The sequence below is a fragment of the Trichomycterus rosablanca genome, chromosome 16 (genome assembly GCF_030014385.1).
Source record: "Trichomycterus rosablanca isolate fTriRos1 chromosome 16, fTriRos1.hap1, whole genome shotgun sequence".
NCBI lineage: Eukaryota > Metazoa > Chordata > Actinopteri > Siluriformes > Trichomycteridae > Trichomycterus > Trichomycterus rosablanca.
The window spans coordinates 23,409,729-23,424,414 of record NC_086003.1 but is presented as its reverse complement, the minus strand read 5'-3'; the positions used below and the strand labels follow the sequence as shown (position 1 = coordinate 23,424,414).

The window sequence follows — 14,686 nt, the reverse complement described above, 5'->3', positions numbered from 1 at the left end:
AGCTTAGCTACTTGCTGTTGCAAAAATTTTATTTTTACTCTATGCGTGTTACTTTAAGTTGGTACGAAACACTTATGTGTGAGTCCAATAAGCTTATAGAAGACAAATCTGTAGACACATTTAAACCAACTCTACCTAAAAACGTTCAAACATTCTGAAAATAACTCTTATTTGTACCCCTTAACTTGGTATAATTTTTATGATCTGGCCTCCTCCCTGAGCTCACTGAATAGCCCTGATCTATGGCATTCCTGATCTCTGGCTAGCATTAATGTTATGCTTTAACATCTGAGTGGCATAGTTTCTTGACAGCATCTAAAATTTGGTTAAAAAAACTAAACCTTCTGATTTGTGCTGATGTTAATAGCTTACTTTTAAATAACTGGTTTCTTATGTTTCGTTTGAACATAGCAAACACGTGTTTTATAATATCTTTCATGTGTACAAAAGTTCTTGGTTAATAAGGGAAAAAACACTCAGTTCTTTATCTGTAGTCAAGTAGGAAACAGTTCATATAACGTTATTACTCTGTTTAGCAGCCGCTTACTGTATTAATGGTGGGTAAGTGGATCACATCCAGCGATGGAGTACGAGTTGCACCTGTCAGCTTGTGGAGGTTTTGTAATATGTGGATACTTACTGCCCCCTTAGGAGTTAAACCGTTACAGTCAATCATTATTTTGTTTGTACAGTAATAGTCGCGTCGTTACGCTTTGTTTTTGTTCGTATTTTTTTGCATGTTATCCTTTTCCACCCCGCACCTCCGCTCATTATCAATCCTCCTCTCCGTCGTCTGCTTGCATCTCGCCGGGCTGTTGCTGCTGCTGCTGCTGCTCGCACGCCCTGCGCTCCCGCTGCTTGTCTTGGATCTTTTTCATCTCGTCGGCGTATTTACAAAACGTGCTGCCGAACTTAGCCCACACTTTGTAGGGCACCGTGATCGAGTTGCGGTACGTGGGCTTGACCTCGCTGACGCGCATGAACACGCCGTACTTGTTGGATCCCACGTCGAAGAAGAAGCGCTTGTTGTCCACTGTCAGCGACGTGCCTTCGGGCAGCTCGGTCGGCTCGTCCTCTACGCCGTAGTCGTCGATGAGTTTGGCAAGCGCGTCGCGGAACTCGATAAGCCCCTGCGCCGGCAGCGCAATGGTCTGGCCCTGCGCCGAGCCCAAGCCGGGCCCCCGGTTCACCGTCTGCCGGATCCTCAGAAACCGGCCCCTCTGGTTCTCCTTCAGATCCATGTAGTACTTGCGATTCTCGCGCACCAGGAACTCACTCTTCAGCGCGCGCCGCGGCTCGTCCTGCACCGCGTCCGGGTTGCTGGGCCCCAGCTGCGCGTAGTGCTCGATGAAGTCCCCGAGGTAGTCGCGGAACTCCACGGCCACTGACATGGACAGTGTCAGGCGGCTCTTGTTGCCGCCGGCGCCCACTTCAGCGATCTTCAGGAAGCGGCCTTTCACGTTTTGCTTCACGTCTAGGTAGAAGCGCTTGTTCTGGATGTCAACGCGCTTAGACGCCAGCTCCTGCGTGTCGTGCTGCAGGCCGGAAGCCGAACCCGCCCCTCCTGCCACCGCGTGCACGGAGCTCAGAACCGGGCCCGTGGCCGCTCCTCCCTGCTCGCTTCCACTGTCTCGGTCCGCCATGATGCCTGCCTGCTTAGCCTGCCTGCCTTTCTCCCTCCGTCTACTGCAACCTCACAGCCAGCCAGCCAGCCAGCCACGCGGCCGCTCTCGCGAGATCTCTGTGAACACACGCACAGGTTGGATTTAAAGCAGCCAGGCCCACTGTTTCATACATGCAGCCGAAAATACGCAAACAAATACTGATGTTGTAATGCAATGTTTTTTTCTTTAAATTAATATATATTTTGACTACACTAGCAATCCACGCAATACAGCACCTAATTTAAAATACAGTTCTGCACATTTATTTACTGCACCTCAAAGTAAAAAAAAAATCGACAGATAAATATTTTCTCTATGTTTTGACGTAATTGTATTAAAATCGCTATTTTAATTATTGCATACGTGCTACAACTGCCATTTCAAATCTTATTTTACAAAGCAGCTTTTTAAAAGACAAATACATAAAAAATGGACCTCAAATTGTTTATACACATGTACACATTAAAACCGATTCAATATTATAAAATCCGCAAAACAAATATTATATATTTTTGTTTTGTTTAAATATATTTTTCTGCTCAGAAGCAAAAGTTTACAGCTTTGGTTTTAAAGTCTGAATTTGTAAACCATCTAGAAAAGAGACCGAAAACTATATATTTAATTTAACTTTAACTTTTTATTCTATTTATTTACTTCTTTATTTAGGATTTTAACGTCATGTTTTACACACTTTATGTTACATTCATGACAGGACAGGTAGTTAGATTCATCATTTCACAAGTTTAATGTTAAACACAGTCATGAACAATTTTGTATCTCTGATTCACCTCACTTGGACTGTGGGAGGAAGCCGGAGCCCCTGGAGGAAACCCACGCAGACACGAGGAGAACATGCAAACTCCACACAGAAAGGACCGCCCCACCTGGGGATCGAACTCAGGACCTTCTTGCTGTGAGGCGACAGTGCGTTTTGATTATCTTTAATTTAGTTATCTAATAGAAAACATGCCCTGATTGTCAAAGTTCAGGCACATCTGGTTAAAGTGAAGTAAATTTCACCCGACTCTGTAAAGGAGAAACCAACAAATGCTCAGCACGTGTGTCAACACCTTTAATAGTTTATGAAGATTTTGTCAATGCAAAATATGGCTTTTTATTAGATTTCCTTTGATTTTGTTTAACTGAGTTCCACACTGTTTCTGGAATTATTTTACTTCATAAGACATTGAAAATAACAGAAATTATTGTTCGTTCAAACGTTTGATTAGTATAAAAGTTGATATTTTAATTGCTACTTAATAAATTAGGTAATTTAAAACTATTAGTATTATTTAGGCAAATAAAAGAGCATAAGAGCTCAGACAATATTTTAAATACATTTGGCTTTATAGAGCCTTGTTTTTTCGCTTTTATATATACATATAAATTCATCCATAAGTTCAAACAATAAAATATAATCATAATATATTTGCTGATAAACTCAAAAAGCATGTTGTTTATTGCCCAGATGCGATAATTAATCACTTTGATTTTAAAGTCTGATTTTTTATTAATACGCTTCGTCGTAAAATCGATTACGTGACTTGATATAAACTTAAAGTATTGTTCTTAACCAGACGAACTAAACGCGAGTTTAACATGTTCTACCGCGCAAAATTAGGTTAGGGCACTTACATGTAGAAAAACGCTTTACCGGTAATTGTTACGACAATTCTGTGTTTATTTTCTACAGAATTTCATTTTTGTATGTTTATAATGATTTTGCAAATGCAAAATTCGTTAACAATACTATTTTACTATTTTTACATAATTCATCATATTTTCCTAAATACTTTTTAGGATACTAAATAGACAATACAATACTCAATATTCACTTATTTGTGAATAAGGAAAGCATCTGTTCAACATGAATAATGAAAAGTAAAGGCAAGATGCCATAGAAACTTTTTTAATAAAACACTAAAATGAATTTTAAATAAATATATTTAAAAAAAATTGTAGAGCAGATTAATTTAAAACTGAGTTGATACGCTGAGCTACAAATAATGAAAAATAACAGATACACTGAGGGGGCTGGATTTCTATTAGTTCTCTGTCAGACTGTTATTTATTTTTAATAACCATATTCTTATGGTTATTATAAACAGTATTAACATAGGTACAAATAACATTTTAAAGAAATACTTTTTAATAGCGTGCAGTAAAAACAAATACAAAACCATACATAGCTTCAATAAAAGCTTACGCCTGAAAATGACATTCATTTTGCTGCAAAATCGGCATACTTGTGTTTGTACGTGTTTGAATAAACAAATAAACCAATAAATAAACACATTTAATAGCATTTATGACGCGTTTGTTGTTTATCAGACGTGTTGTATTTGTTGTGGTCGAGAAATTAGTTGCAATGAGTTAAGAAATCACTGTAAAATAGCATTCTGGTTTAAACATGCAGTCTCTCTTGTTGGCATCATTTTAAATTATGCAGCAGGTATATAAAAATGTATAAATACTTATTTTTATTTTATTTTTATTTGTTTTTACCACCCCTTCATCCTTGTCTAAGTCAGAGTGGGTCAGGTTTCTGCAGTGCAGTAACACACCCCGGAAAGGACGCACATTCATTGCAGGGCCTCGACCACCCTCCCTCCTTTCTCAGACATCCATTCATCAGACAATCATGTCTTTATGTAGACGTCCAACCGGCCATAGCACCTCTGGGAATAAATATTCTATTTATGTCTCGATAAACATGTAGATTCTTCAAATGCTAAATTTGGTTTTATTAGATCATTTTAGTAGATGATTAACTATAAAAATCTTGAATCAGAGTTTAACAAATATCTACAGTTTTTAACCTCGAAAATTATTGTTAACAATTTTAATTATTAAAAGTTATTAATAACCATTTAATATTAATAGAAATGGCAACAGATAAAACATTTTAATTCATTTTATGCAATACATTGCACACTTGTTTCATTGAAACCAAAAGTTGAAACTCATAACAGGAAGAACGAAATTAACTATTTATATCAAAAGAAATAACAAAGCAGAAAATAATTAAAAAAAAAATGCTTAAAGCTGCTGATTATAAATACGTGAAATATGTATACATTTACCGTATATAATATATTCCTTTATTTGTACTAGATTTTATATATACATTTAATAACCCACTTATTTGTATCATATCACGAAATTAATCTTAACTAATATGTAATATTTTATACGTTTAATTCCCAAAATATTGTAAAGGCTGATGTAAATGAAATATACAATATTTTAAGACTAATGTAGCACAGTGCAAAATAAGATCACTATTAAATTTGTAAAACCAAAAGGAGCTGTGATAAATCTAAACGCATGTCGTTACTTGTGCACATATATTATGAAAATAGATTTAAATGAAATAAAATAGAAAGTAATAACACTATTTAAATAAAATGTTTGTTTTTAAATACATTTTACATTGATGGTTCTGCATTAGATTTTATTTGGTGAATGAATCTCGAAGGTCTCAACAGATAATGATAAAAATGACAACCAACAGTTAATCATGTCTGCGCTTTTTAATCCAAACAAAACAGATTTTACCCGTTATGGTCATATTGAATAAATACAACTTTTAAGTAAATCAGCACTATAGTTTGGGTCTTTTACCCAAACATTTAAATGCAGCCATGTAATTTTAAAACGTACGTTTTCGTTTAAGTTATTCAAAATAATAGTATTTGGATTTATTTATTACATTTGTCAGAAAATTAATGTACATTTTGCATATGCAACAAAAAGAATTCAACAAAACTTTCTGCATCCAAATTTACAAGGTAAACTTAAAACACCCCTCCTTATTTTTAATAATTTAATTAATCAGTATATGCCTTAAAATCAACAATGTACAAAATGAATCTTAAATATTTACCAAAAATATTGTTTTTCGTCACGTATTTATAATTTTTTCTGCAGGAAGTGTAAATGATAATAAATGTTTTTAAATAAAAGTTTATTTGGAATCAAATGAAAGAGGTAACCAGATTAAATATTTATTATTTCAGAGTTTATGTTTATGGCTGTACAACTTAAAAAAATCATTAAAGTCCAAAGATAATTAATCTTAAACATTTACTAATTTACCAAACATTTACCGTTTACCTGAAACCTGGTAAACAGCATAGCACATAATACAGCTTAACAATTTACCAAATATAATGTTTTGGGTTTGGACATTTTAAAGTCTAGAAAAGTCTAGACTTCTCCAGCTGGACCCAATAAAGAATCCGTAAAACAAAGGTGGAGAGTCTGGAAGGCCAGAGTTCAGTGAATTTCCTGAAATCAGACACACGTCTTAAACTTCTTGATTTATTAGGTTTAATAGTTGTGTCGAAGCAAATAAATCTTCAAATTGCTGCTCAGTCCCACCGTAAAACATAATTCATCTAAAATAATTAATAAAATATTGTCTTTTGGTTTGGCTATAGTTATCTGACAACTCCTTTTTTTTCTTATTTTAAAATAAGCTAAAATATTATCATGTACACCAATCATGAAAGTTCATAATGAAAAGTGTTAGCAGCAAGCCCTCTGTAGATGCAGAATTAACAGAAAACAGAAACTGATGATGAAATACAAGCGCTTTGAAAACACAACGACCGAAATTTCCACAAGTTCAACCATCATTTTAGCTGCAAAACTTCAACAAATACAACACATCCTTGCCAAATAATGCCGTAGTTTACCATTGTTAATTGTCTTTTAAACGTTTTGGCTTTCAGACGTCAATAGTAAGTTTTTTTTTTGTAAATTAAGTTGAACAGTTGCTAACTGATGCTTTAGTGTTTTTAATCATTCAAATGACTGAAATAGTTAACATTAATGTTGCCTATCAAAAGCAGAAAATCCATCAAATCACGCTGTAGCCTGTTTATATTTCTATATATTGATGTGTGATCGCTGTTCATTTTTCTAGTTGGTAAGAATTGGGCACAAACATGCTATCAGTAACAGGCCTGGTAATTGAGAAGTGTTGCCCCTAAACAGCTGTAAACCAAAACATAAATTAACAGCAAATGTTTAAAAACACAGATAAACCCAAGTAAATAGCGTAAAACATACATGCCGATGATATGATGCGTTAGGTTTGTAAATTATTGTGATTAGTCTAAACGAGATGTTTTAAAATAGTCAGAAAACAACCAGCATTTAAACATTTAAGGAGTTCAGCAGAGTTTGGTGACCTTCCTCTGCAGACACACGTCTTAACTTCTAAGTTCAATACCAGGTTTAGTGGTTTGGCAGAGCGAAGAATTAAACTCTGATGGACTTTGATGGACTGATGACCCTTGCTGTTCAGCCCTGCCGTAAAACATAATTCAGCTAAAAATATTTACTAAATCATTGTGTCCAGGTTTGGCCATTGTTGATGACTAAATTTTAAATTGTTCTTAAACAAGCCAAATGTCTGAAACCAATCAGTAATTATGCAAGTTGAATACAGTCCAAACTGGCCCAAAATTATGATGTTTACGTTTTGCTATTGTCTACTGATGAGTCTACTTACCCAATAACAACAATAACATGTAAACCAATAAACTATTTTAGCAGCAAGCACTTTGTAAATGGACTGGGCACATATTAAGCGTCCTGCAACACGTCGTCTGAGATTACTCACCAATTAATCTGCGAAACTAAAAAAAAGATCACTGGAAAATATTTATCAAAATTATGCCATGTTTTCTCCATTGTTATTTTTACTCTTTTAATTAATGATAAGTAAAAATGCAGGTAATCTCATAAGTATTCCAACGCTGGAACTATTTTTGCTATATTTTTTATGTGCAATCGGTGTTCATGATTCTGGGGCGCGTTTCCCGATAACGATTGATCAATTGAACAATTTTTAAACAATGTTGCGAGTGTTTCCCAAAAGTCCTCTTAGTCTCCCAAACTACGAACGAGGTTTAAGTCGTTCTTTGTTGACTCCGCCTCTTAAAAGGCAGTTGAAAACTGAATCACCGATTATCATACAATTTCTCATTACTATGTCACAAAAAGCAAATAATTCATTAAGAAAACGTTTTTTAAAAACTACTGACCAATAGGTCTTTAAATTACTGGTATAAAAACATTACAATTGCAATTGCTATATCTGTCGCATATCAAGCCTATAAATAGGCGCCCAATTAACCTTTCATTCATCAATCCAGAAGCATGGCAAGTCTACAGCACAAACGGTGCCACAATTTAGGAAAGAGAGGGTTATGACAGGTGCAAGAGGCCTTACTGTGGACAGGAAGCAACACTGAAAATACTAGGCCCAACAGTGAAGGGATATCTGGGGGAGTAGATGTATGTTTAAAGTTCCCATCTACCCCTCTACCCCACATCAGCCTACATCCCCTGTGCAATCTTCACTTTGCAGCAGTCCTGGGTCATCTCCTGGGCCTTCCTCTGCACAGTCCAGTCAAATGGCTCCACCTGATCAACAGGACATCATGACCAAGCAGCTTTTTATGGCAGTTTCAGCTAACCAATGGCAACTATTTATTTACCAGTTATACTGCCCTCTGAACAAGCATTTAATTTATTTTATCTCATTTATTTAATCATTTTTGTATGATAATTAATATTTTTTAATAAAGGTGCTGTTGCCGTGCATATATGGTTCTATAGAACCAGTGCGTCTGTGAGTTTTTTAGGCAAATTAGCTGCATTTATCGGTTTTGGGCACGCAAACCTCAAGTTAAGAAGTTCTTAGTGAGTTACGAATGGGTCAGACTACTCTTACTTTACTTTACGAGTTTAAGTACTACATTAGAAGGGTTTCGGGAAACACTCGTAAATTTAAGAATGTTCTTAAGTACGAGGTTACGAAGCGTTACGAACGTTTTGGGAAACGCACCCCTGTTTGGTAAGAACTAGGCAACTTTATTTGTGCCCCCAGTAAAACAGGCCTCTGTTGCCCCTAAACAGTTTTTAATCAGAAAACAAAAAGCCAGCAAGCACAATTAAACCCAAGTGAATACCAAAACAAACAATACAGCTTTATTATTTACCGAGTGTGATGTTTTGGGTTTGGACATTTTAATGTAATGAGTGACTTGTGTGTTTGTTTTTGATGAGAAATGTAATTAATTATAGTCGCATCAGAAAGAGACCTAACTGTTTGGGGAGTGTCCATGTCGGTGCGCAGCACGCAGCCTTGCAAATGTGTAAGTGACTTGCAACTCAGGATTCTCAGGCAAAGCTGTTTTAAGGTTTTCACTGTGTTGAGAAAAACTTAAACTATTAAATAAAGGATTCAACAGTGGTTTACACATCACTTTACATTTACTGCAACATTCTGTTATGTCTCTTATGGAGTTTGTCTCACAAAATAAACAAATAAATCCGCTCCTGCTGTTACGTTGATTAAAAAAAGCAATTACATGTTGAAATGCGATGCTATTTAAAATCAACGTTGCAAGTCTTTGAGCTTGTAAAGAGCGCCACTGTTCGGCGTATCTTACCCGCTCAGTCTGCAGCAAGTGCGTTTAGCGCCTGTGCAGCTCCGTCTCGGTCAAACAACGGGGAAGAAACAAGAGGGGGAACAACCTGCAAGCTGTAAAGGCCTATCGTCCACAGCAGCGCTCCTCTGGGTCTCCTCTCCACAAGATGGAACGAAAGAGCGAGTCGTGGCATGAAGACGGACGCACGCGATACTTGCACGCTGTACGACGGCCGTCTGATGTCAGCACGCTGCCGGAAAAAAAAGTGCGTTCGAGCGCCACACTCTGTAACCTTCACGCTACTGCAGCCTCTGCAGCCGCTCTTCACATCATTAAATGCATCATAAACACGTAAACATGGCCACTAAAACAGTGATATTTCAACATTAATTTACACCCCCGCCATCACTTTAATCACCGCCACATTAGGTTCTCAGTTCTTCCAAAACGAAACCCTAGAGCAGAGAGATTGACGTCAGAAGCAAGGGTACGTATGTGAGACTAATTTAAACTAATATATATATACTGTATATATATATATATATATATATATATATATACTATATACTGTTCAATATATATATACTGTAGCTATCACTGGCCCCCATATATATATATATATATATACTATATACTGTTCAATATATATATACTGTGTGTATATATATATATATATATATATATATATATATATATATATATATACAGTGTATCACGGAAGTGAGTACACCCCTCACATTTCTGCAGATATTTAAGTATATCTTTTCATGGGACAACACTGACAAAATGACACTTTGACACAATGAAAAGTAGTCTGTGTGCAGCTTATATAACAGTGTAAATTTATTCTTCCCTCAAAATAACTCAATATACAGCCATTAATGTCTAAACCACCGGCAACAAAAGTGAGTACACCCCTAAGAGACTACACCCCTAAATGTCCAAATTGAGCACTGCTTGTCATTTTCCCTCCAAAATGTCATGTGATTTGTTAGTGTTACTAGGTCTCAGGTGTGCATAGGGAGCAGGTGTGTTCAATTTAGTAGTACAGCTCTCACACTCTCTCATACTGGTCACTGAAAGTTCCAACATGGCACCTCATGGCAAAGAACTCTCTGAGGATCTTAAAAGACGAATTGTTGCGCTACATGAAGATGGCCAAGGCTTCAAGAAGATTGCCAACACCCTGAAACTGAGCTGCAGCACAGTGGCCAAGATCATCCAGCGTTTTAAAAGAGCAGGGTCCACTCAGAACAGACCTCGCGTTGGTCGTCCAAAGAAGCTGAGTGCACGTGCTCAGCGTCACATCCAACTGCTGTCTTTGAAAGATAGGCGCAGGAGTGCTGTCAGCATTGCTGCAGAGATTGAAAAGGTGGGGGGTCAGCCTGTCAGTGCTCAGACCATACGCCGCACACTACATCAAATTGGTCTGCATGGCTGTCACCCCAGAAGGAAGCCTCTTCTGAAGTCTCTACACAAGAAAGCCCTCAAACAGTTTGCTGAAGACATGTCAACAAAGGACATGGATTACTGGAACCATGTCCTATGGTCTGATGAGACCAAGATTAATTTGTTTGGTTCAGATGGTCTCAAGCATGTGTGGCGGCAATCAGGTGAGGAGTACAAAGATAAGTGTGTCATGCCTACAGTCAAGCATGGTGGTGGGAATGCCATGGTCTGGGGCTGCATGAGTGCAGCAGGTGTTGGGGAGTTACATTTCATTGAGGGACACATGAACTCCAATATGTACTGTGAAATACTGAAGCAGAGCATGATCCCCTCCCTCCGGAATCTGGGTCGCAGGGCAGTGTTCCAGCATGATAATGACCCCAAACACACCTCTAAGACGACCACTGCTTTATTGAAGAGGCTGAGGGTAAAGGTGATGGACTGGCCAAGCATGTCTCCAGACCTAAACCCAATAGAACATCTTTGGGGCATCCTCAAGCGGAAGGTGGAGGAGCGCAAAGTCTCGAATATCCGCCAGCTCCCCAGTTTTCGAAGGGAGGGGATCATGCTCTGTTTCAGAATGTCACAGTACATGTTGGAATTCATGTTTCCCTCAATGAACTGCAGCTTCCCAGTGCCAGCAACACTCATGCAGCCCAAGACCATGATGCTACCACCACCATGCTTGACTGTAGGCAAGATACAGTTGTCTTGGTACTTCTCACCAGGGCGCCGCCACACATGCTGGACACCATCTGAGCCAAACAAGTTTATCTTGGTCTCGTCAGACCACAGGGCATTCCAGTAATCCATGTTCTTGGACTGCTTGTCTTCAGCAAACTGTTTGCTGGCTTTCTTGTGCGTCAGCTTCCTTCTGGGATGACGACCATGCAGACCGAGTTGATGCAGTGTGCGGCGTATGGTCTGAGCACTGACAGGCTGACCTCCCACGTCTTCAACCTCTGCAGCAATGCTGGCAGCACTCATGTGTCTATTTTTTAAAGCCAACCTCTGGATATGACGATGAACACGTGGACTCAACTTCTTTGGTCGACCCTGGCGAAGCCTGTTCCGAGTGGAACCTGTCCTGGAAAACCGCTGTATGACCTTGGCCACCATGCTGTAGCTCAGTTTCAGGGTGTTAGCAATCTTCTTATAGCCCAGGCCATCTTTGTGGAGAGCAACAATTCTATTTCTCACATCCTCAGAGAGTTCTTTGCCATGAGGTGCCATGTTGAATATCCAGTGGCCAGTATGAGAGAATTGTACCCAAAACACCAAATTTAACAGCCCTGCTCCCCATTTACACCTGGGACCTTGACACATGACACCAGGGAGGGACAACGACACATTTGGGCACAATTTGGACATGTTCACTGTGGGGTGTACTCACTTATGTTGCCAGCTATTTAGACATTAATGGCTGTGTGTTGAGTTATTTTCAGAAGACAGTAAATCTACACTGCTATACAAGCTGTACACTGACTACTCTAAGTTATATCCAAGTTTCATGTCTATAGTGTTGTCCCATGAAAAGATATAATGAAATATTTGCAGAAATGTGAGGGGTGTACTCACTTTTGTGATACACTGTATATATATACACACAGTATATATATATTGAACAGTATATAGTATATATATATATATGGGGGCCAGTGATAGCTCAATGGTTAAGGTACTGGACTAGTAAACAGAAGGTTGCCGGTTCAAGCCCCGCCACCACCAAGTTGCCACTGTTGGGTCCCTGAGCAAGGCCCTTAACCCTCAATTGCTCATTGTGTTTCACTCACTGTGTAAGTCGCTTTGGATAAAAGCGTCTGCTAAATGCTGAAAATGTAAATGTAAATGTAAATGAACTCTTGAACACTTTAAAACATTTACGTCTATGGTATTTATCCGATAGGTCTTGTAGTAAATCAAAGTGCCTTGCTCATGGGCCCAACAGTGGTAACATGGTGGTGGTGGTGGGGCTTGAACCAGTGGCCTTCCAGTTACTAGTCTGGTACCAGCAAATGTCCCTAACCACAACTGCCCATAGTAAATAAATGGAAAGCATGACTGTGATGATGTATCATATTTTGCTTCTGTCTAAATAATATAAATATACAGAGAATTTCACAAACATGTGCTTTTGATTTTTTTTTTGTGCAGACATATGACAAATGGTTTGGGTTCACTTGTCCCCTTGTTAAGATATGTTCTGTAAAGGGGCCATATCGTTTAAATGCATCATAAACATGTAAACATGGCCACTAAAACAGTGATATTTCAACACCCCAAATTAATTTACACCTCCGCCATCACTTTAATCACCGCCATATTATGTTCTCAGTTCTTCTAAAACAAAACCCTAGAGCACTTAGATTGACGTTAGAAGCAAGGGTATACGTATGTGAGACTAATTTTTAATTTTCTACTTGCTAAGTGTAAATATTAGGACAAAAATCTTACTTCACATGCCCACTGCCACTAGTACAACATAAGAGCTTTAATTCTAAGGTGTAAATAATTTAATTACTTACTATAACCCAACTGTTGCCAGTATAACCCAACTGTTGCCTGTTGCAAGTATATTACTATAACCCAACTGTTCCTCAGTACCATGTACTAGCCAACACTACACTTGTCTCTAGCCTTTTTGTATTTATCATGTTGTGTTTTATTTGCACTGTGTTTATTGTATTGTCTTGCACTTTTTGTGTTGCACCCTGGTCCTGGACGAACGTTTCAATATGTACTTGTATATAGCTGAAATGACAATAAAGCCTCTCTTGAACTCTTGATCACTTAAAAACATTTACGTCTATGGTATTTATCCGATAGGTCTTGTAGCAAATCAAAATGCCTTGCTTATGTGCTCAACAGTGGTAACATGGTGGTGGTGGTGGGGGGTTTGAACCAGTGGCCTTGAACTAGTTATTAGTCTAGTACCAGCAAATGTCCCTAACCACAACTGCCCATAGTAAATAAATGGAAAGCATGACTGTGATGATGTATCATATTTTGCTTCTGTCTAAATAATATAAATATACAGAGAATTTCACAAACATGTGCTTTTGATGATTTCTTTGTGCAGACATATGACAAATGGTTTGGGTTCACTTGTCCCCTTGTTAAGACATGTTCTGTAAAGGGGCTTTCTTTAATCTGTCACTCATTTTAACACTGTTAAGGTTTGAACAGACACGACTAAAGTTAATAGAATTTAATCTAAAGGAAAAGCAGCTAAAAGTGGTCAGCATATGTGAAAGCTTATATAGAGGCACTTATGTGGATTATCTCATTAAAAATTGAGCGGAGGTTACGTGTATGTAAAGCTATTGGTGACTTTTAATGAAAATGTAATATGTAAGCTGGTTTTGATTTGTTCAGCATATTTAGTTTATCATTTATTTTACAGGTTTGATGTTTTCATTATCATTCTAAAAGGCTAAATACATATAGAAACACTCTAGCCGTGTCCAAACTTTTTAACTGTGTACTCATTAATGAATAGACAAGTGGTTAATTAGGTTGTTTTAGAACCATGGACAGTACTTGCAAAACATGTTGTGGCACATATTGGTGCACTACACCAAATGCCCCATTGACTCATTTTAAGTCTTAACCTGTTCATGACCTTAAGCATTTTTCATTAACAGTTAGTGTTAGTTAGTCATGCATATCTGCATATCAGTTACAAGAAAAGTTTGTGAACCTGTTGAAATTACTTGAAAGTTCTTGTCATGAGCACTCATTGTTATAATTAATTAGATGAGATTGGATGTGCAGATTGTAGAAGTGCCATTTTTCTAAAATACATCTGTTAATTGTAGAGAGATCTGTTTACATGTACCATGCCCAGCTTAAAACATATTCCATTATCCAGTTTCTGCAGATGAGAAAAAACTGGCTGCATTTTAAACTGCCAATAACAATTTAGGTATTTCACTATTGTGCATATGAAAAAATATTTGTGCATTACTCAGTTCTCAGAGCCCACTGCATGAGAAACCACTATGCCCCAAATCCTATGATAAATATAGTCATACATGTTTTGGAGTACTTCAGAAAACCATTGTCACATAATACAGTCTACCTCTGCATAAATAAATGCAACCTGAAACTCTATTGTGCAAAGAT

At 37.7% G+C, this 14,686-nt stretch overlaps 1 protein-coding gene across 2 annotated transcripts; it reads right to left on the bottom strand.

Annotated features, from left to right (window-relative positions):
* Nucleotides 1–447: 447 nt before the first annotated feature.
* Nucleotides 448–9,310, bottom strand: puraa (purine-rich element binding protein Aa). 2 transcript variants are annotated; one of them, XM_063011465.1, is made up of 3 exons: nucleotides 9,219–9,310; nucleotides 762–1,741; nucleotides 633–646 (listed from the first exon to the last, which is right to left on the bottom strand). In XM_063011465.1, the coding sequence occupies exon 2, from the start codon at nucleotides 1,641–1,643 to the stop codon at nucleotides 774–776; it is 870 nt and encodes a 289-aa protein (XP_062867535.1). In that variant the 5' UTR covers nucleotides 1,644–1,741; nucleotides 9,219–9,310; the 3' UTR covers nucleotides 633–646; nucleotides 762–773. The 2 variants fall into 2 exon arrangements, with proteins under 2 accessions (XP_062867534.1, XP_062867535.1); XM_063011464.1 differs by having other exon boundaries at nucleotides 448–1,741; nucleotides 9,134–9,263.
* Between the last annotated feature and the right edge of the window lie 5,376 nt (nucleotides 9,311–14,686).

Bases quoted from the DNA above. Each gene is read 5' to 3' on its own strand.
- puraa (XM_063011465.1), bottom strand. From the start codon at position 1,643: ATGGCGGACCGAGACAGTGGAAGCGAGCAGGGAGGAGCGGCCACGGGC.